Raw genomic sequence first — 23,960 nt, 5'->3', positions numbered from 1 at the left:
TGTAATCAGGCCATATTCAGACTTTAAAACCATTGTCATAAATTAAAATGTTTTAGTATTTTAAGTACTTTTTTAGTATTTAAAATACTTTAAAGTGCAAAATAAATTATTCAGACTCCTTGCATTTATAAATAGAAACTTGTTGCTTTTCATTTTAATCAAGGTTTTAATTTTAAAATATTTCGAAATGCTGTAATTAAATTAGGAAAATTTTATTTTGGGCTAATGCGTAGTGACTGGACTACATTTCTGTCATTGATTTACTGTATTTGTTTCTGAAATCATCATGAAAGAAGCACTGTTTAAAAACAGGCCTTGTGATTCTGGCTTCATTTTTATAGCAGTGTGAAGAGTAGGTTTTCCTGAGCTGGTTAGTGCCTGCATAAGCTGCTAGGAGTTGTAATGTATGACTACATGTGGTTAGTGACGTTTGAATAGGAACCACAAAGTACAAAATGCTCAGTTTTGAAATGAACTGTCAATGCAAAAGCCAGGGCTTTTTAACTTTCTAGTCTCTAAAGTCTGTGTACCAGAGCTGAATTTGAAAACACCTTGAGATTTAATTGTGCATTTTTCAGTGAAATAACAGTAGTTTATTAATTCTAAAACCTGACATGATGCATATACATCTTAATGCATTATAGTAATTATTTTAGTTTATGTAATTTTTATGCAGTAATTAAGTTTTGACATTTCTAGAGTTAATCTCCTTTATGATATATATACACTCCTTTATGTTATTTACTAATCTTATTTAAAAAGGGAACATTACATATTGAATAATGTACCTCAATTTTATTGTAATGATTTTACTGGTTACCAGGTGGGGTGGCAGTTGAAAAATTTGGTGAATGCACTACGAGAGGATCCGAGTGGTGTTATCTTAACTTTGAAAAAGCGACCTCAGAGCATGCTTACCTCAGCACCAGCTTTACTGAAAAATATGAGATGGAAGCCCCTTGCTCTGCAGGTAATGAAGCTTAATCATAAGTCATACACCATCATTTTAACTACAGATTATCTCAATGATGCTTTATTGTGCTTCATCCTCAGCAGCATATAGATTTACTCTTGTATACTTTGAAAAATTGTTTCTGAAATTATTTCTATGTGATTTGTTCTCATAGGCTTAATTGAAATTAAACCTGTTAGAACTTTTCAAAGTTAAAAAATAACCATCCCAGTGTTCTACAATGCCGAAAAGTAGATAATCTTTTCTAGCTAAGGAGAGACAAACAATACTTCACAAATGATAAATTTTAGTTTGATTTCTTGTGAAGATCTCAGTACAGCATAACCTCAGAAAAGAGGTGATAAAAATGTTTGAGTTCTCACTGGTGGAGTTATAGGAAAATTTATAAGGTGATTGTATTCAATAAATCACTTGACAATCAAAATTTCCTCATGTAAACAAAGCTGTATTTGTGTCAGAGTTGTGTTTGAGACCGAAGGCTTGCACGTAAGGAGGCATAGCACAGGATGTCTGGCTGGGCACATAATTTTAGTAAACCTGCAACGTGCTGAAAGCTGCGGAAGAATTTCATTAAAGCTTTCATGTTTAACTCTAGGATAAATGTCACTGTGATTGATTACTCTAGAAAATAAAAGTTATGTTCAGACTGATGAAGGCATGTAACTAACTGATGCAACCAACAAATAATCCTTTTTTCCATTCAATTCAAACAGAATACTCTTTAGAAATTTATTTTGTTTGCATAAAGAGTGCATTCTTTGGGACATTTTTTATAACCACACTAAAAGTTCTAATTAAAAATTAAGTACATATGAAAGAGAAAAGACGTCTGCAAAGTTTGAAAACAATGGAAAATGAGATATGGAAATGCCCCTGCCATTATTTGTGGTCTTGTGCCATTTGAATTATTAGGAGATACATTAAAAACTAATGCCATGAAGAACTTCTTTCATGTGTGTGTGTGTATATATATGTGTGTGTGTATAAATACTTATATAATGGTGAAATGTATTAGAGTATTTGAAACTAAGATTTTAAATAATTGAGGTTTTTGGCCTTTCAGATATAAACAGCTGAATGCACATGTGACAAAAACTTTCAACCAGAAATTAGTATCTGGAGATAAAAGTGCAAATCTGGATGCATGAAATGAGTGTATGAATGTCTGTATTTGAAGGCTTTTTTCCATAGCTTTAGTGAGAATATAAATACAAATTTAAAATTCACATCATTGCTTTAAATGGAGTCAGATGTTTTCAGTCTAAATCCTGAGTATGGGTGAGTTTGGTATTTCTTCAGGTGAATTGGACCAGGCTCCTAAATACTCCATTTTGCTTCACTTGATCATTTATTACCAGAATAATTACACTGCAGAACCCACATCAAAAGTTTCTGACAGGTACTTGGGTCTTACTCAACTGATCTAACTTTAGATCTGCTATGTAAATATCTACATGTCATTCAGGTTTCTCATTTAAACTCCCTTTGGCCAGCAGATGTGCATTAGTAATTACTGATCCATTCATCTTGGCCTGTTTTTAGCTGATCTGCCTTTAGGATACAGTGAATTTGCCCCTGCACATGCCTCTTTCTCTGCATTTGATGATAAAGGGAGTCTGGACAGCTGCTTTGAATGTGGATTTTCTTTACTGGATGACATTGACCCTAGATGGTGATTTTCTGTAATCTTACAGATTTGGGGAATGTGGGCAATGGGAGTATTGGGGTGGGAAGATCAGTTCTTGCTGTTAGCATGAAAAATATGAATATTTTCAAGGCTAAATAGAGCACAAATAGAGATACTGTTAAACATTGCAGATAGAGTTCTGGTATCATGATGATATTATTCTGATTTTATCAAACATGACACCAGGAAAAGGCCAGAACCTCATTCAGCACTTATGTGTGCAGTGGGCATATGTGTGTCTGTTTTAATGTATAATTTTAGTGTGAGAAACAAGAGTTTCCTTAAGTAGGCGGAGTGTGGACAAAGCTCCAGGGTGAAGTGCAAACTTCAGAGGATGCATAATGTGGAAATTTATGTTGTTGATTTATGCAGATCAGAGTTGAACAGATGTTGAAGTTAGCTGATATTGAAGTTCAAGTGTAGCCTAAGTGTGATATCAGTACTGTATATTTTATCAATAACAAGCATCAAAAGAAGTCCGAGTGCAATGTAAATTTATAGCTGTTAAAATATGAAGAAATTATATTTAACTAATTGCCTGGAAAAAAAATTCTTCAGAAAAACTCTTAAGTGTAACAATTGCAATTTGATGCTATGGCAGTTCTGAAATTTCTTATGTTCCTAATTCACATAAAGGAGCTGTTCTTTAATAAAGCTTGGGATGTAATGTGAGAGGAGAGGAAGGAAAGTGATAGGAAATACCAGAAAAACGTAAAGGAAAGCATTGCTCAGCATCAACTTTGCAAGCAGGGGAGGTTATGCTAACTTATTTTCCCATATCGGGATGTCTTGAAATGTTTGAGAATGTTACACATGTGCTGTCATCCCAGAGTTAAGTTAATTGAACTAAATGTATTATTCAGCAGACACAAGCTATAAGGAAATTGTGACTTAGTAATAATTCTGTTGAAGTGTAAAATATTCAAAAGATTATAGAGTGAGATATAGATTATAGAGTGAAATTCTGACAAAATGGGAAATAGGATCAGCAAAAAAGCTGCTGTGGTCTTTTTGTGTCTGCAAATAGAGTGAACACAGGAAAAATGTGGTGTCACAGCCTAATCATATTGTGATGAATGAGGGGGGAAGGTGAAAGTGAGCCCTAATGTAAGGAGGATGACAAAATCAGACTGGATTTTTTTGTATGCATCCCACCAATCAATACATTTAATGGCTTATGCCATAGGCGTAGAAAGTAAGTTTTTCACTGTATTAAATTAGAAGACTCATTTACTTTACAATTTACAATGTGATGTTTTAATTGCGAACCTCTGAAACTTAATTTTGGCTTAAAGTGAATAATGTGGAGGCATTATTGGTAAATGACATTCAGTTTGTTCAGTCTGCAGTTGCGTTTAAGAACATGAAGTTTACCATTTGCAGCTGCATGACAAACTAAGCTTAATGGAGAGATAACAAATATCCCTGTGGGCTGGGAAAGTGCTCGATGGGTGTCCCAGCTCAGGCAGTGTGCAGGTACCACCAGTGCATGGAGCTGGTTTGTGCATGGGTGACAGGGTGTCCTAGGAGTTAAACATTTCATTATCAGTTTATAATTTAAGAGCTTACTGCCCACTGTTAGTGATCTAGGTTAGCCATATGCCAGCCAAACATTCACAGTCTCCAAGTGTGGAAAATGCTTTTAGATCATTCAGATGTTAACTGGTTTTTAATTGGCATAAATGCTTCTTAGAATTTTTAGCTGTTTACTTTGAACAGCTCTGCCTTTGCATTGCAGTCTTGCGATGAACTAGGAGTTAAATTCAGGCTACGTAATTATTGATTAATTCTTAATTCTTGGTGAAGTTTTTTTCCTTTTTAGCAGAAACACTTATATTTATTCTTTTCATAAATTTTCTTATCCTTAGAATAAATATGAAAGGTTAGGAGAGAGAAAGAAAGAAGAAGAAGAATTATGCATCTGGTGTAGCCATCCTGAAACTGAATGGTTTGATGTGCAGTAAAATAATACAATTAGCCTTTGGCTATACCATGCACCATTACATAATGAGTTTGTATTTACAAGCGCACTAATTCCAGCTCTAAGGTCAATCACTACAGAAAAAAACCCTCCTTTTTTTCCCCCCTGTGTCCTGATTAAAGAAAGTGCTGTTTGGTTGATTGGGGATTTTTTTTTTGTGTTTTCAATGAGTTGATTGTCTGTTTTAATATCCATCAGTATCCAACCTCTTACTGGTAATCAAGGTTCTCCCATGATGCATTTTAGAATCATGTCCAAATTTGTGAAGTCAAGGGATTTTTCAGCCTGTGTTGTTTGTTACTGCTTTTTCAACAGTTGAATTAGACAGCTGTGGTCTTGGGGAATTTAGTGGGTGCCTTTTGCAAAGTTGAAAGTACTTATTAGTACGGTATTGTACCATGAATGTTAAGGTGCTATGCCTGCAAGACAAACCTTTATAAATTTGCCTTTCAGTTACTTTTTTTGATAGGCTGATCCATTGTGTGAGAACCTAGAATGATATTGCAGTTTGCAATATTTGTATTTCTGACTGCTACTGAATATAATGAACAAACCAATTAACTTCAACCCTTGTTTTTTTTTTGTTTTTTTTTCCTTGTTTGATATAGAGGTGGTTTTATCTTTGAACTCTCTAAATTTTTGTCTGGTTCAAAACCTAACCAAAATAAATTTCCTCTGCTCTAGATTGTCTGTTTTTTTTCTCCTTTCCACTTTGTGTTGTTCTGGGGAGGTTTCAAAGGAAGGCTCCTTCAAGTGCTGTTGGAATAAAGGTGGAAAGTTCAATAGAGGAGATTCTGAGAACATATGAAATTTTGTGTAAGTTGCTGGCAGCACACTAGCAAGAACCTAGCTGCAAAGTCCTCCTTTGTCTTCTGGAAAAGTCTTTGTTAATTACTCAAAAGAAAATGGACTTTATTACAGCGTGGAAGACTCTTCATCCAGTTTTTTCAATACAGAAAAGGAGTGCCAGAGCAGCCTGTACCATGCTCCAGTTAATGTGGAATGCACCTGCTGGTGTCAGGGAGAAGGCTCTTCCTCCTGCACTGAGGATGGGGCAGGTCCAGCTGCCAGCCACATCTGCTGTGTTGATTTGGAAAAAAATTTTCTGACCCCTCCTTCACCAAGCCTTTTTAAATGTCACCTTTTGTATATCTTTATAGTTTGCTGTACTGTTTTGTATTTGATTAAATTGTACAGTTTTAAAAGCCACCAGCAGCTCAGTATCTGTAGTTTTTCTAACAGAGTTTGTTTTGGATTAGATGTGCATCATATTTCCACTGTTACACATTGAGCTTTTCATTTTCCTAAGAAGCAAAGGCAACAATAAGAAGCCCTTTGTTTGAAAGAAAATGATGCTTTTATTATTTTTATTCAGTATATTTTCTTATTTGATTATATTGCCTCCATTCATCTAGACACAATGCTATACTGTTTTCATCATTTATGACTAGAACTAATGATCCTATCCTTTTTAATTATTAAATTTGAATGAAACACTAATTGTTTGTTTTTAAATTACTTAGTTGTCTTTTAACTGCATGCAAACTGGGCATTCTTTGTAGCACTGTAAAAATGAACTCTGAATTAGTTACAGTGTCTCATTATTTCATGTCATGATTGTTATTATAAAAAATTTATTGGAAACATTTTGTTCAATGTATTGCTGTAATTTTGATTCAATATGAAAAATATATTGGTAGTAAAATCTGCTTATTGATGCAAATACTGTATAAAGATAATGAAATCTAAAATTTTGTATTAGCTTTGCTTATATTTTGAAAAATTGTATGTCTTTTTTTGGAGCAATGTTTCTCAGACTTCTATTGCAGCTTTCAAGGGTATTAATGAAAGGTTCAAAGAGTTTTGACATTTAAACATTTAAAATAATTTTAGATAGTGTATATTACATATTGATTACATTCATTGTTTAGATAGAAAAGTCAAAAAGAATATGCTGATTCACTGGAACGCCCTCCCAGTTTCTTCAGGACTGGAAGTGCAAAAAGCAGCAACGGGTCCTGTTGGCAAGAGGGAGGTGGGGACCACTGGGCAGAGCCAAACAGGGGCAGAACAGCTACTGAAGGGAGGGGCCCTGTCTGCTGCCAGTCAGTGCTGCCAGGGATTTCCTTTTCCCCAGCTGCTGTGAGTAAAGACTGTTGCTTTCCTGTTCTGCAGCCAAGCAGCAGTTTAGAGAAGGCTCTGTAAAGAGTAATGAACCTGAGGGAGGGTGGTGCATTCAAAATGTTTGAGAAATAGTACTCCAAAATATATTGAATTATAGCTTTTGTGTCTGTCATTGTGGATTAAGATTGATGCAGGGTCATTTGTGTGACATTTTTAGGTTGTTCCAGTTTTAATATGTAACTTCCAAACTTTCTCTGTCAGGCTTTTCCCATGGGCTAAGTATTCAATTCTTTAGACCTGAAAATGCTTTAGTTTTATTGCTGTTTCAGCAATCCCACTTGCCCTGACCAGCCTGCCAGAAGGAACTGCAGCAGGAGAATCTCTACTCCTTGGCAGAGAATTAAACCAGTGATACCACTGATCTCCAAACATCCACTTGAGAAATACTTGATGGAGTTGCCTGTGGTTTTGTGACCAAGGAGCCTGCATGTGGCCCTCTGGGTGGCTGCCCTTGAAGCAGAGAGCTGCACGAGCTGATTGCTTGCATGTGACCAGATTGTCTTGAGCAGTTGAGGTCTCTAAATTCCTATGCAAAATGCTGTGTACGTGTACCATACTTTTAGGCCATGTTCTGAATGCTTTCTTTTCAACCAGAGGGGTCTGAAGACTTTTTCATTCTGTACATAAAAATGAAATCGAACTTGTACAGCACAAGGTGGTAGTTACAGCAAGGCTCTCAGTGTGTTGAGCTACTACCAGGAGAGACCATTTGTATGTTCCTACCATGTAAAAATTCTTACTAACCTACTGATTTACTGATGTAATCATGATAAATGCTGGGGCTTTTAAATTGGAATTTCCCTTTTTTTGTATTTGGACAATTTTTCTGTTTGTTTGGAAATAAGCAGAGTTGAGGTTGACAATGCAAAAGCAATATTGAAAATAAATGAGACATCCTAGTATATTTTGGGACAATCCTACAGGATTGTAGCTCCACGTGGATTGGATTGGATTGTGATTTCTGTCCCCTTGGGAGCTCCAGGTGCCCTGGGACGGTGAATTTGCTTCGCCATCCTGTGAGGTACCACAGTCATTCAGAGTGTCCACAGTTATACTGTGTCTTCACCTCTGATGGGGAACCACTGGCCTTCAGTAAGTTGGATAGCTCATGGCTTTCTGGGTTAGACTGAATACCATTTCTTCCCATTGCACTCACTGTTTCAACCACCTTCCTGTGCTAAAAGATAAACCAAAATACGCATTTGTCAAAGATGTCTAAACCCAAACTGATTTCCAGGATCAGCCAGCAATTTGCCTGGAGGACAAACTGACTTGTATGTCAGGGCTGTGTGTTGTACCAAACAGATTCCTCAGACTTCAGCATTTTTTTTTCTTTTTCCAGAAGTTAGGACAATATCATTAGAATTTATATAGTTGCAGCCTGGTATTCTAGGCTGTAACACAAGGGAAATTCTTTCTCTGTGTCCTCTAGCCCTGCAGCAGCTTGTCAGGATCACCAGAGGCACATCAAACTCTTGTAAGTCCAGAACGCTTTCATGCTTGAGCATTATTTTCCTTATGTGAGATAAACCATAAGCTCACTGCTTATGGTTTGACTGACTTTGGTTTCACTGACGGCCACAATTCTGGTCTCCAAGTCCCCCTCTCCTCTTACCTCCCTTTTCATGCAGATAAAGTAAAGGCTTGACTACTTTCTCTAAATAGAGAAGAGCAAACCCGTCTACACAGTTTGTCTTCCTCTCAGTGCTTCTGCTGGTATGAGCCATGAGCAAACAGCTTGGGCTTAACGAGTGTAAACAGGATCTAGGTCACAAAATCCTCTTGGCTTACAATGAAAAATAATTCAGTGGGCCACTCAGCAAGCCACAAAGTGTTCTTGTTATAGAAGTGCAGGGTATCAGAAAGGTAGCAAACGCTGTTGTATTAGTGGTTCAAAAACGTCTATGGCTACAGTGTCACAGATGAAAATGTTAAAGGATAAGATTTTTGTTTCTCTGAAAGAGAGAAGGGAGGATGTTTAGGATGTTTTTATTGTTTTGGGTTGTTTTGGGGTTTTTGACCTGTTCTTGCCACCAATTTTATTCTTATTTTTGTAGATTTGTCTTGTTTTTAGTGGTTGTAAAGTCTTTTACCTGTCTGGTTTTTGTGTGTGTCTTTCTCCCTTTCTTTCTGTAAGTACTGGCAGTCTTTCTTTGGCCTGGCTGTAGGATACTCACATTAACTCTAATGAGCAACAGAAGAGTTAAGCAGTATCACTGTTTATAGGAGACAGATTTTGAACATTCAAACCCAGAAACCTGTCAATTTATAGCTGTCACTCTAAAGGTGGACTTGCAAAGTTTTAACAAGCAAATTTTAAGCATGTATTTTATTTTGTTAGGGCTACATAGCACCTAACACAGCTCTGTTCCAAAACAAGGCAGTAGCTGTCTAAAGGATGAGGTTTCCTAAGTGATATTTTTTGTTCCTACATACAGATTGTAAACAAGTGGCACAGTGGTAGGGCCTTGGCTTGGTAGGCATAGATTTGTATCTCTTATCACCAGCTGATGAAAGGCCAACATTTTGGAAATGATCCTGCTTTAAACTTTTTGGGTTTTCTGCTACAGTGTCAAGATTAATATCTAGAAAATGAGAATTTATTATTCTGCACAGGAACACCCTTTTGCTCTGTTATAAAGTATTGGTAACAGTGCTGGGAGAAGGATCTTTCTATGCACCCATTCAGTCCACATTTAGAGCTTCTCTGCCATCAATACAGTGTGAAATGTTTGTGTCTTTAAGTAGTTACTAAGGTCAGAAATTTTAGGTATAGTGAATTCTCTTCAATCCTAGCACTTCTTTCTTCAAGGAATATACTTCCAAAAAGATGGAGGAGAAAAAACTCTTTCAAAGCAGAGTATATTTTAATATTGGATTCTTTTTTGGGTATATGAAGATACTCTTGAACTTGCTATTCTGCTCTTTCTTTTTCTTCTGCCTGAGTTTAGCTATCACACAAACCAAGCCAGACAAGGCTTTTTTTTATAGACAGATGTGTTATTAAGTAGACTAAAACAAAGTTTTCATCTCATTTGATTTTTCTGCATCTGTGTAGAGACTTAGAAAATCTTGTGAAAAAATGTGATTAAGAGAAGGATACTGTATGGACTAGAATGGTAGCTAGAATGCATTATTATTTTGAAAGGAAGGTACAGTTTATTTACCTGTGAGTAAATGTTATTTTGTGAGGAGTGTACCCAGGAGAATTAATAATAATAATAATAATAATAATAATAATAATAATAATAATAATAATAATAATAATAATAATAATAATAATCTCCAGTTGATTCTTTCATAGCATGTGTGCTCTGGGGATGCAGCACCTGATTTAACAGCATCTGCAGGCATAAGCTGAGGCTTTTGCAGTTAATTCTTAAGCTGTAGAGCAGATGGAAGGACTTGACATTCAATTTAATACCTACTTATGCACCTTTTGCTGTAAACACTAGACTTTTTCTTTACAATGTTAGTTTATTTAAGGAATTAACTGGATTCTGTTTGTTATTTACTCATTAAGCCTTCACCAGTAGCTCATGTGATCACTGATTTTATGGGCATTGGCAATAAACTTGCTGTGCTAAAGAGAAAAAGATGCAATCAGAGGAGTCAATTTTATAAGCACAATACATATCCATTTGTAGATTTGTCCTCTTAGCATGAGTGGGTTTTTAGTCAGTTTAAAATCACCCTGAATATTAGAACTGCTAACTGTTTCTTTAGACTTCTGAACTAATTCAGCTTTTGGCTTTTACAAATAAAAATGTGTAATATATAAGGATAATCCTGATTATTTCTCTTTCTCTTTTGAACCAGCCTCTTATTCCTAGAAGCCCTACAAGCAGTGTTGCTACTCCATCCAGCACTATCAGCACACCTACAAAAAGAGACAGCTCTGCCCTTCAGGATCTCTACATACCTCCTCCTCCAACAGAACCTTATGTTCCAAGGTAAAAAAGACCATTTCTCAGCACAATTTGAAAAAAAAAAGTTTGTGAAGTAACCATTCTGTTCATACGTATTTATTAGTCTTCCCTGTGGATAATACTGTATTAATACTGTATTTTGTAGGTATACTGGTTATTAGGGGTAGATGTGTTGAGTCAGACCCAGAATATTCTGAATCAGTATTTTGTCTGCAAAAAGTAGCCTTCAGAAAAGAAGGTCCAGTACCCTATTTTCTCATATATGGGGTCATCAATTGGCTGCAACAGTCTCATTCAGAAGAGCAAAATTTACCTGAAACCCTGGATCTGTAACTAGGAAAGGAGCTCATATTTGTCTCCTTGCCCAATAATGTTAATGCAGAAACTGAGTCTGAGTTAAATGAAAGAAACTTTTCAACTCCAAGAACAGAACTGTTCAGTCCTGCTATAGTGTTTTCTTTCTCTGATATTTGAGAAATTTCAGGTTTGTGTTTTAGTGTGGCCACTCAGCCAGACTGTGCAGTGACTTTGCTGTTCCCTGTCAGTACAGCCAATACTCTGACCTGCCACCTGGAACAGCATTTTCATTTCTCCCAGGTCTCTGGACTTGCTGAGCCAAAAGAGCAGCAGATCCTCCTTGCAGATTCATTAGCCTACCTTTACACAACCACCAATGATTCAGTATAATTCCATAATGTACACAGATTCCTGAATTCCTGAAACTCTGAGAGAATTATGGCCTACAAATAGTGCAAAAAGTGGCTGCCCAGAGTTTTAGGATTGTCTTTAAGAGGAATCAGAATTCCTAAAGCTTCCATAATCTTAGACACAGGTATCATATGTCCAGTTAATGTATTTTTAAATTAATTGTTGCTTTTCTTTTAGTTACCTTTCTTGGAAAGGTTATAAGGGCAGCATGTTCTTTCTTGCACCTCAGTGTCTTGTACCCGAGTTTTTCTTACACTTTCTTATCAGCAGCTCCTCTAGCCAGTTGATAAGATGTATGACCTGATACTGACAGGACTTTCCAGGGGCTTGTCCAAGAGTGAGGTATATGGCAAGTTAAATTGCCTCCTGGGGAGGACTTAACATTCTATGATAAATTATTACTTTTCAGATATATGAAAAACCTTGCAGGGCACAAGTGTGATTTTGACTTCATGAGGATGTCAGAAGCCTTTTGTGAAGCCTTAAGCTGTGTCCCGTGTTCCTTCCATGTACATGGCTTGGTTTCTGTTTCTCAGGGAAAAAAATAATTATTTCAAATGTGGCATGTATAATCCAGTTGAACTAACCATACTCTAGTTCACTATAACTATTTTTTTTCTTTAGATTAAAGGAGAACATCCTTAGTCATGACACTTGAATTGTGCACAGTAATCGAATACATATTTTACCTCCCTGATAACAATTCTTTGTTATGCTCACATAAATATTTTAAGGGCATGGTTTTCAGAAAATTTACAGAAAAGAACCAAGTATTTAATTCCAATCCAATAGCATAAAAAAAGTTGGGGGGGGAAGAAAAACCCAACCAAAGAGTAGTCTTAGGTGTGTTTTTCTTCGAATGCAGTAGTCGTATGGTAAAAACCCAGTGCTCCTGAAACTGATTATGTTTACCATCACAATATTTTTATTTGATAAGAAGTGCATCCTCATCCTTAAATTATTTTTGCTAAACATTCACTACTCTTCAGTTTTTGAGTTCTGCTGTACAAATTGAGAACTTCCAAATGAATTGTGATTATTTTTAATAACATCTCTTAAATCATGATGATAATGCAGTAGTTTGGACCAATTCAGATTAAATCTTATAATACATATTAGTACAAGCTGTAATCTTGTAGAGAGATTAGGCTTGGTACATTTGAATTTTTTCATCAGCTTAATCCAAATGGACTGTTCTTGAGTTCACCTGTCTCATAGGGTGCAGTGTTTCTGAATAATTTGCTAGGGCATTTCATCAGATTTTTTGCCCATGATTAACTATATTAAATCATGTGTGTATTTTGGGTATTATCAAACTGCTCAACATCTGTGTCTCAGCTTGTTGTTGCCATTCCAAAGGAAGAAAAGCAAACAATCAAGCCTCCTTTTGTTCCTAGAATAGAGGAACAGACTTGATATTTTGATATAAATTGTAAAACCCAAAGGCTGGGTGATGATACCCACAGACAGTACAGCTGCTGACATATCCTCTCATGGATGGCATGACAAAAAGGGACCAACACTTGCCATGTGCTGGTTGCTTAGGAGTGCTGGTTGTGTATTAGTGCCTGCTCATATTTATCAAGCACCTTTGGGGATGGGAACTGGAGCCCTCATCTCTAGAGGGCTGTGGCAAAGGATGTTTGCCTGATGGCTCTGTATTAACTCCATGCTTGCAGTAAAGATTCCTCTAGGTCAGGCTGCACTGCCTTCCTTGGGCCAGCCCTGATGGTGGCTGCAGCATCAATCAGCATCTGGCTGGTTTATGTCAGTGTCCATCCTGTTACCTGCTGGGGTGCCCAGCTCTGTCAGCACAGAAGGGCTCTGTGTGGCTGGAGGAGAGCCCACAGCCCTGTTGGGGCTGCACCAGCCTCCTTCCCTGAGCCTGCACCATGCCTGCTCTGGGAAAGCAGCTTGGCCAAAGTGAGTGTAGTGATCAGCGGGGGTCTGTGACGCTGCACTGTCACACCAAGGCAAGATGGCCTTTTCTCATCCTGCATGGCTGCCATGAGGAGGCTTTGCTTAGTCCTCAGATGGAGTCTCAAGATTCCAGGTGAAGTAGGGGTCAGCATGGTGGCCAGCTTGGAACTCACATGGAGGTTCACAGTAGCTGAAGGACTCCAACAAGAGCATATGGCCCAGCTTGTCTTTTGATTACCTCTTGAATACTGACTTCTCTCTTGACCCCCTTAATTGTGCTGCCCAGAAATGGCTGTCTGATCAGGTCTTTTGCAGCCATCTCCAGGCAGTTGTAGCAGCACATTTACTATATAAGTCCTAGTTCATCTAGTGCAAGAAAGGACTCCTAACCCAACTCTGCTTGCTCTCTTGTTTGATGCCTTTGACTAGTTTCCATTTTCAAAGAGTGGGGCAGGGGTGGAGGAAAGCAAAAAGATCATGGGCATCTGACACAAAGTGCAGAGTGAGCACTGTCCTGGGGTAGCAGCTGATAAGCAGATGCTGCACACTGTATGTGAAAATGCATGAATGTGTCTATACAACTTCTAGACTGAAATGATTGTGCAAAACTATATCAGGTGTCTGTACATCTTCCGTGCCTGGTTCATCTTGATCTGGGATAAAGTGTGAGGAACCAGACTGAGTTTGCTGACGCTTACCACGTAGACATGTCTTAAAAGTATGTGATGTAAGGCCAACATTTCTCCTCTGCCCTAAATCCCAAAGTGCTAGGTAGATTCCAGAAAAAAACAAGAAAAAATTAAAAGAGTATTTGCACATCAATTTTATTTCAATAATAATTTTCAAGAGAAATCCATGAGATGGATAAATCAGTAAAGAACTGAACAAGCAGAAATGTGTGAGGTAGCTGGCATATAAATGCATATATACTATGTGCTCCTGATGTGGGGTGGATTTCATCTGTTTCAGCATATAAAATATTGGCATAGGCCCATGTTTATTGCAATATTCACAGTATAAAAAAATCAGTATTTTATCTCAATATATTAAAAACTTTTCTTTTTAACTGAAGGGATGAAAAGGGAAATCTCCCCTGCGACGATGTTGGCAGACATATTGTGGGCAAACCGGTTCATACAGGATCTGAATCTCCAAACTCATTTCTGGACCAAGAGTATCGGAAACGCTTCAACGTGGTTGAGGAAGATGCAGTTTTGTACTGCTATGAGTATGAGAAGGGAAGAACAAGTGGTCCTGGAAGGAGAGAGAGCACACCAACATATGGTACAGCATTGATCTCATAAAGATAATCACCATTTGTTGATTTCAGGATTTTCATGCATCTGCTTTTGTTTTTAACCATGGAAATACTTCTGGTGGCCACTGATTTTGCTGAGAATTAAATACTACTTTAGTATAATTTCAGCCAAAGAGCTTATTCTTTTATAGGAAGGAAAAAATATTTACTATGATAGGTAAGTCCAGTTTAAAATTGATGAGGTTTCTGTATATATATTTTTGCTATCAGCTTAGTTTTCCAGACTATGTTTCAGTATGATTTTATTGAAAAAACATATACCAGAAGCTCATATTTTTTTACTAAAAATTCAGAATGGAGTTTCCCTCATTGGAAGGGCAAGATTTGAATAAGCTTTGGAATTCAGATTTGGAAAATTTTTCTTAGGTATAACAACAATCAAATCCCTTCAGATTTACCAAGAGGTGACTTGCTGCTTTCATGCTGCACTGCTCTCTAAAACTCTAATTCTTTAGTCTTAGAATTGAGATATGACTGATGACAGTGGTCTTTTTTTGGTAATACTGTATTAACCTCCTGTAACTTCCTTTGTTACAAATGGTGGCTTTTTACATATAGCAGTTCCTCATTATTTGAGACCATGGGTTGTTACAAAAGGAATTTTGCATGTAAGCACACGTGTATTTATGCTACATCCACATCTTGGATTTTGGCTTATTTAGAATGAGAATTCAGGAACAATTTCTGGTGAGAGTTCTGATGTTCAGACCCTTCTACTCCAACTTATTTTACCCTTGAAACTGTTGGAACTCTTCCTTTACCTAGTGTGGTAACTGGTTTAGCTTTGGACTAGGAGACCTGGTTTTCTGTTGCCAAGTATAAAATTGTACAGACATAGAGTTGGTAGGCTGTGGAAGAAAATGAATAGGATATCTCATGTTTAAAAAAGTTATTTTGACTGCTATAGTATTAGCTGAGCACACACTTGAACATTTTTTCAACCTACCTGCTGTGTTACTTCAGCTTTAAAAGTGAGCACAAGCCGTATGTTAGTTATTGTGACAGTCCTGTCATCATATCCCTTTGTGAAGAAAATAGATGTAAATTATGAGGAAGCATAGATTTAGTACATCATGCAGCCAAGCCCCAGAATCATTTGGGGACCTTGATATAAATTGAACTTGAGCTGTGTAAAGTATCCTCAGGACCTGGAGCAGCAAGCTTGCACAACATGAAAGGTTGCATTTTCACAAAATGCACTCTTTCTACACAAGTACACCATCCTGCTGAAAAATCTTCAGTATCCTTTTGATTTCAAAGTGTTTTCAAGTGTTTTCTAACCATGCCCATTCTGTGCAAAATAACTAAGTTTTGAAAATGCATACATCAATTTTATTACTCCAGTATTTCAAATATTACAATTGGTGGCTGCAGTCAGTTCCATTAACAGAGATGTACTCACTGTTCCAGACATTAAATTTTAATACTGGTGGTTGAGAGGGAAGAACACATTTCTTCTTCAAGGACTGCTGAATCTATTATTTTGTTATAGGATAGCTTTTTCTACCTTTTTTTTCTGTTAGCAGAAAGGGTCATAAAGACATGGATCAAAGACTCCACTGAAAATCAGTCATTATTTAACACATTTGTTTTACAGTCTTTCACTTTTGATCTCACTTTTTTAATGAATTCAATTCCATTTTTAATGAATTGTCAAGTCCATTTTCATTTAAGTGTATTTTCTAAAAATATTACCATTTCAGCATTAAATTCTAAAGTTTCCCACATGCATTTGTTAGCATAAGGTTTGTGGGTAGGCATGGCCTTAGGGTTTCACAGAAATCTGGAAAATGACAATAACACTCTTCTGGCTTATGGTCACCCATTAAAGAAGGTCAGAGAGAGTTCCCAGGCCTAGAGAAATAATTATTTTCAACATGTACTTACCATTAATCTTGTGATGTGTCAACTTTTTTGCAAAAATTTTCTCAGTTCTCCTTCATGAGAGGTTAATAAGGCCCTTAGTAATTTCTTTACTGGAATCTTTTGATATTTTTGACAATGTTAACAAAGATATTTCTCTTTGTTGCTCTTACTGGCTTTGAGGTCTTCCATAGTTGCTGCTAATTGGCCTTGGAAAGCTTCTGTTCACATGCAAGATGAAAATTTTCCTAAGTGTCCTTTCGATGGAAAAGAGATTAGGGAATCCATAGGGGTGTAAAACCAAGGTTGTTAGGAGAGGAACCAACAAATGAAACTTGAGTTTAAGGAGAGAAACAAATTTGATCATTGCAGTTTTAATGCCAGATACAAAAGCTGGTACTTTGAACAGCTGAAGGTTTTGCAGATAATTTGTTGTTACTTTTGATAACAGTCAGATTTAAACAATCAATTTTGTAGCTTTTCTATTTTATTAAGTGTGCAGGTAATAAGATACTATGTGTTTAGCCTCACAAAGAAAAGAAGGTTTTATTTCTAGAAAAAGAAACTGTTGAGAGCTGTGTATGATCAAGTAAACATGAGCCAAATGCATTCCCCACTCAGGAAATGACTGTGTGCACTAAATCTTACCAGCTTCAATCAGACTTAAATATGTGTCCCTAAATAGTAAAATTAATGATAAGAGAAAATTATGATTTTCCTGAGTAGTGAAGTATTTGTGACCTGATCCTGTGGTCTGAACAGAATGTACAACTTTTTTTGTCAATTTTTTTTTTTAAGATCATAAAAACTTTTATCATTATGCTGGCTGAATGGTGGTGTTGTGTTTTCCATGGACACAGTACTTCAGCTGGGAGATGGACATGTTTGAATATCTGCTTTCATTATAAACATGTATTTTTTTTTCAGTGTATCATGAATTTAAACTCAAAATGTGGAGTAAAACTTTCATGTAGGAATTTTCTACTAAAATAATTTACAGGACTTTTGAAGTTTTTACTTTAAGCTTTGCTACTTTTAAAATCAAACTATTTACTTGCTTTTTGGATTTGTGACTGGTAGATTGATTTAAAAAGTGCAAGGGAAATCTTGTTGGGAAAACATTTTGTTTTCAGTCTGTCAGATAATATGCCATGTGCTATGCTTCTCTGGTTTGTTTCAATATATTATTTACATACACTTTGTTTCAATACACTGTTTAACTTGCTAAAGAATTCAGACCATTCTGACCATTCTAAGTGGCCCCACTAAGTTCCTTAGCACACTGATTTTACTGATTTCCAACTATATACGTGAAGCATTTTTTAAAATCAATTCAGCAGCTTCCATTCAAAATTTAAAAGAATAGTCTTCAGCTGTTCTTTTTATTGCTGTCTGAGATCAAAGTGAATTTAGCAATAAAAATGTACTTTGCTTTCTGTGGATGAAATGCTACAAAAGAAATGACATGTAGAGGTTTTCTGTTTCCTTTCTCAGTCTCTGATGGATCTTGTAAGCCCACCAGCAAATATACTATTTGTGAAGGTACTTCAGTGATATGCACAAGTTTCTGTTACCCACAATTCCCATGTGCTTTAAAACAGTTCTCCCATGTGTGTGCCAGAGGCTTCCAGAATAAGAAATAGATACTGCTCGGTGAAAGCTGAAGTAATTTGAATGTGTTTTCAGTATCAGACGTCATTCTACTGATGACTTTGTAGGGCACTGGATTTATTTTCTAAAATTAAAAAAAAATTCCATTAAATACTTAGCTGCTTCTTTTCTGTTAAAGAGAACAGAACTCCTGTCTTAACCGCTTGTTCAGAGGCAGCACTGGATCCTCTTTCGTAAGCAACCTTGTAGAATTGCAGCTTAGCACATAATTTGTTCTTTCTTCTAAAGAATGTTGGGTTAATGCTGCCTTATGGTGCACGATCTCAATTTTTTCCTCTGGTTCCAGGGAAGCTGAGGCCTATTTCTATGCCAGTAGAATATAACTGGGTGGGAGATTATGAAGACCCCAATAAAATAAAAAGAGATACTAGGAGAGGTAAGTAATCTGAACACACGTCTTATACAAGGCAAGGTTTTATCTTGCTTTAAGCTATATATTTCAGCATCATTTTGCTGCTTGCTTAGCTATATATGTTTGTGAACCTGTTTTGGTATTTTCTTTATTATATATGCTTAATTTTTTGCAGAGTCTATTTTAGGATTGAGAAGTTGGTTGGAAAACATTCTAGAGCAGAATGGGATTTACTTCAAAATCAAAGAGGATAAGTTCTTCTGGGTTGTGAGGCTTGGGTACATTACTCCACGTACAAAATTATGACCTCTGAGATTGCTGTTATCAACCAAGAACAAGATGTTACAGCAATGATAGCTATTTCTGTAAAAATAACTAAATATTCAGTAGGGATCACAAAAGGAAACACTTAGGAATTATTAGGAAAAGAATACAAGACCAAATTTAGAAGCACTCTTTTGCTGCCGTGTCAGTTGTTGTCATGGTATGTGTGTGGAATTCCAGTCTCTTAATCTCTTAAGAAAAATACAGTTGAATTCAAGAAAGTTTAGGAGACAATAAAAATGAATCAGATGCCTGAATTGACTTCTGAACTGGGGCCAGTTACACAGGCTGGCCATTCTCAGTTTGGGAGCAGGACATAATAAAATTTTATAAAAGCTTACGTGGACTGAAGTAAGGAAATAGGTTTGTCAGTGTTTAATCTGAAACAAGAGCAAAGAGCTCAAATATCCCTGTCAGATGCTGGATAAAAACAAAATGACCTGGTGCAGTTCATGTTCAAGCTGAAGATCATCTTGCCACAGGAGGTTGTGGGTACTAGAAGTTCACATTAATGCAGGGAAAGAGAGACAATTTTGTGAAAAAGAAATCGGATGAGGTTTCCTAAGTTGACAGACATTGCTTCTGGGTCAGCTACAAATTGGTACATGCTGGAAGAGTATTCAGGGAAAGTATGTATGATATGGTGAATGATCCCCAATGAACATTCAGAGCAAATTACTTTAAAATGTGTGGTGCTACTGACTTTTGTATTAATTATGACTCCAGGTTAAAAAAGTAGCAAAACCCACAAAATTATCATAGGTCCATCATTGCTCATTTTTTTAAAACTCCAAGACAGAGTTTATTGATGACATCTTCTCTTTATTTTGTACCCTTTATTTAAAACATACCAGAATAAGAGTCGTGAATTTTCCCTAGCAGAAGTTTTCTTTCTTATTATATCTGAACCAAAGAAGCATATGGGTTTTTAAATTAAATAGTCCCAAAGAGTTAAAATTGGCAGTAGATCTTAGCAAGAATATTGCATGTTCTGGAAGCATTTACATGCATGTAAAAGTTCACAATGATGTTTTGCATTACTTTCCTTTCAACAGAAAATTCATTGCTTCGCTATATGAGCAATGAGAAAATAGGTCAAGAAGATTACATGTTTCAAAGGAATAGCAAAAAGGATACTGGGAAAAAGTCCAAAAAGAAGGGAGACAAGAGTAGTAGTCCAAGTCATTACTCACTGTTGCCTAGTTTACAAATGGAGTCATTGAGGCAAGAAGTCATGGGCACACCTGGACCAGAAACTGCTATGTACCATGTAAGTAAAAATAATATTAACAAAAGTCATTTCTCTGTGCTTGTGGTAAGAGATAGTCTTGATTTAGTAGTGTTCTTCAAACCTTCTCTGGACTGCTGCTGTTGCACTGATTTATATTCTTCAGACAATAACTAAGTCTCAAAGAAATATTTTAGAATTCTTGATTTTGCTGTTAAGATGAAGGATGGATAGCATTATTTTATTTCCTGTATTTGAAAATGGCACTTTTGAAATGCAGTGTGGTATCTCTGCCTTGACTGACTTGCTGCTGATGGAAAAGGAAGCAGCAGCAGTTTCCTGACTGGCTAGATACCTTCTTCCCAGCATCTCCATCACTGCAATATGCTAAGTGTTGTCAGCCCCTTTACTACAGGTACTTGGAAGGCCTGATAATGGCAGGAAAACTTGTGGGAGGTGTTTGTTTCCCTTTGAGTTAAGAGGAGCTCTAATGCATGTAACTGTTTTTAACATACAGCCCTCAGGAATGCAGGTATAAATGTGAAGGTAGCAGTTCTGCTGGATAGGATGCAAAAGGAAAATTGCAGTAACTTGCTTGTTTTTAAGTGTGTCCAAAAAATGGAGTTAGAAGATCACAACATATTTAAAATGTGATAAGACATTCACCCCATAACACTTTCCATGTTTCAAGAGAATAATCATCTCTCAGTGACATTTGTTGCTCAGTATATGTTAAATTCCTGACACTTTGCAGTAACAAAATCTTTTATTTTAAGGTACCATCTTTTTTATTTGCTTTGGTTCCCTCTATAACGTATTAAGTCTAGTTTCCAGATTCTACAAAATGAACAATGCACACAGGAACTGGCGGGTTCTCAAAGCTCTGGTTTGGAAGTTAATGAGCAACAGCAAGCATAGAATTGACAACAAGCATTTTTCATTTACTTTGGATATCCATCTACAAAACACTTGAAATGTTACCACCCCAAATTCCACCAGTATCAGTTAATCCTTCTTGTGCATCATTGCCATTGCCATCTCTCTCTGTAATGCCATTAAATCTTCAGCATCTATTTGAAAGTTTAGTTGGAGCTTATTACTTTATAAAACTAAAAAAAGGTTATCCATTCTTTAGAATACAAATCAGTATTGATCTGCTAACTGGTTATGGAACAAAATGCTTGAAGTAAACTGAAAAAGGAATCTTGGACTATTGATTTGTCCAAAAAATGGGAAATAGAAAGGAGCCCTTCACAAAGCATTTACAGTGCACTGCAGCTGAATATTGCTGATGCTGCCTCTGGAAGCTGGCTGCTATTATGCAGTTCCAGAGTTTCTGTTTATAAGTAGTAATGACACCCAAGTATTCTGGTGCATATTTCTTTTGCCACACAGCAGAGTCAAAGGTTTTTTAATAAATTGGGCAAAACTTTTCTTCCAATCTTCAATAAACAGTGCAGTGAGCACACAAAGAATGGGGGAGTACAGATAACACACAAAGAACTCCTATCTGTTTGCAGTAAAATTTTATTAAGCTATAGACAATAAATCAGACAATGAAAACATACTTTATACTCAAATTGCATCTTAAAGATCACTAAAAGAGTGGCTGTCCTATTAAAATTTTCTTTTTTCAATCAGCAGCTACCTAGTTTTTCTCAAAGATTTCAGATTATTTGTAAATGGAAGCCTCCAGATACGCATGAGTTGAGTGTAAAAGAACTACCTTGATAGTAGTGAAAGAGCTGGAGGTTTTTTTTGTTTGGTTTGGTCTGGGTTTTTTCAGAAGTCAATGTTTTCATCATGCTAGAATATCAGGGGAAGAGAGAATACTGTGACTCTGTGCTGTGTATACCACAGGCCAGTAGATTTTTCTAAAATAAGGAGCAGCCTCTACCATGTGGCTTTAGTTAAATTTGAACCTTTAGTGCCTCCATTGTTTGCATAAGGTCCCAGTGCTAAAGAACACTCCACCAGGCTTGTTAAGTAGCTCAAATCCCTCATTGCTCTTGTTTTTAAGAGTATTCATCTGTTACCCTGTGTTTACCTGGCTTCTGAGTCCAACCGTAATTTTAAATGTACCATTATGCATTATCCTCTGGATTGAACCATCTTTAGTTACCAAATTTATCCCTCAATATAGGATTTTACAGGTTATAATCAAATAATTTTGTAGACTCCTCTTGCTTGCAAGAGTTATAATGATCTTCTTAGGTTTTTCTTCAAAAATTGTGTTTTCACATCCTTTCCTCATTCTCAAAATTCTTTCAAATCTTCATATCTAATCCTAAACTATCTTAAGCATCCTTCCTAAAGTATGTATGCCAGCACAGCACATAAATTTCCAGAAGCTGCTTGGAAAGGTTACATAACCATTCCTGTTCACAACTTCCCTATTTAAATGCTCAAAGGACTGATTACAGATTTTATCCATAGCCTTGGAATGACAATGTGTTTGTTACTTGGTTTTAGTTCTATTTTTTCTGTAATGGTATTATTTCAAATCAGTTATAGGCAAGATAGATATTCCCAATCTAAAAGCTTTTATCTTGCATTCTTTGTTCTTAAATGCAGTACATTGTATGTAGTTGGTCATGTTGAAACGTAACTTCTTGGGTATGATTGCTGAATAATCCTTGTCTCTGAAGCAACCCTAAGTATGAAATATATGAGGGTAAGGACTCTGGACCCCCATGACTCTCAAGTCCATAACAAAGGAGTATTGAAGCTCCAGGAATCTGGGGTCTGGTGTGGGGTCTCCTTGTTCTGAAATTTTATTTTTAATGTGTGTACTCAGTGAAATAGAAAGTATGCACATTTCATTTCTTCTTCTTTTTCTTCTATTTTTCCTTTTACTGAATTCCCTGGAGTAAAAGCCATGCTGCTCATTCAGCAGTAAGGTTTTGTGTCATTCTCTGGTCTTTGATTCTGTGTTACCTTTATTCAGTGATGTTTTCATTCTTTTTTGACTCCATTGCTACAAATGGTAAATAATTTTGGACTAAAATGCATCCCACTGGCCTTTTTCCTTTTGGATTTTGCAGCTATTGACATGAGCAGGTTGATTACCTTTTTACTGTGAAGCTTTTCTGCAGAAAAGCAGCTTTTACAATAGTGCTGACTTCAGCTCCTTCTGCTGCTTTTATGTATAGCTCTGTAGAAAAGAAAAATCTTTGTTCAAAAAAATACACTGCTGAATTAAATTACCACAGCAGAAATGGTATTATTTTTTGTGCTGTAAACAAAGTGGATGGTGTTAAAAAAATTACCATCGTAATGTAGAAGTGCCTGGTTGTTATTTGCTAAAAGCTATTCTGTAAAATGCCAGTAGATTCAAATTGTTATATTCTAAAATGATCACAAGATTGTGTCAGTCTAGCATTTTTCTGACTGTCAGGGTACTAAACTTGCATTAAATCGCCAGTTTCAAAAGTTTTTATTGTATTACTGACCTGCCTTTGCCATCAAAACTGTCTGGTCAAGGGTACGTTTCAGTTGCAGACTTGAAAAGTGAACAGGGTTTGTTTGTGTCCACTGAACATAACCAATGTGATAGCCAATACCACAGCAAAATGAAAACTAATTTGTGTTGTGTCTGTGAACTAAACATCTCTTGTATCCTGTTCTGGTGTTTCTGAATCCTCATATACAAATTTTCTGCACTTCTTTGTTTTTTTTTTTTTCCCATCCTAGAAATTGGTTTTGGTGTTTTGTTGATTTCTAGACAAGTTGTTGTTCTTGCATTCTATTTTTCTTCCTCAGTATTGTAAAAGAAAGCAACACAGAGTGGTAATGTTTTTATTAAGCTGAGGCAAACTGTTT

General features: G+C 36.4%; 1 protein-coding gene across 8 annotated transcripts in view; it reads left to right on the top strand.

Moving 5' to 3' along the window:
* CNKSR2 (connector enhancer of kinase suppressor of Ras 2) overlaps positions 1–23,960 on the top strand; it is a 207,141-nt gene that overhangs the window by 110,235 nt on the left and 72,946 nt on the right. For 5 of the 8 annotated variants that reach the window (XM_074534618.1, XM_005484349.4, XM_074534621.1 and 2 more), the window contains 5 exons: positions 824–970; positions 10,645–10,778; positions 14,455–14,666; positions 18,521–18,610; positions 19,966–20,180. In XM_074534618.1, coding sequence (XP_074390719.1) covers positions 824–970; positions 10,645–10,778; positions 14,455–14,666; positions 18,521–18,610; positions 19,966–20,180 — 798 coding nt within the window. The remainder of the gene's footprint in view (positions 1–823; positions 971–10,644; positions 10,779–14,454; positions 14,667–18,520; positions 18,611–19,965; positions 20,181–23,960) is intronic. The other 3 variants (XM_074534619.1, XM_026791812.2, XM_074534620.1) reach the window with 1 other exon arrangement.

Source organism: Zonotrichia albicollis, chromosome 2, assembly GCF_047830755.1.
Source record: "Zonotrichia albicollis isolate bZonAlb1 chromosome 2, bZonAlb1.hap1, whole genome shotgun sequence".
NCBI classification, from domain to species: domain Eukaryota; kingdom Metazoa; phylum Chordata; class Aves; order Passeriformes; family Passerellidae; genus Zonotrichia; species Zonotrichia albicollis.
The sequence above is the reverse complement of the archived record's forward strand: the minus strand, read 5'-3'. Positions and strand labels throughout refer to the sequence as shown.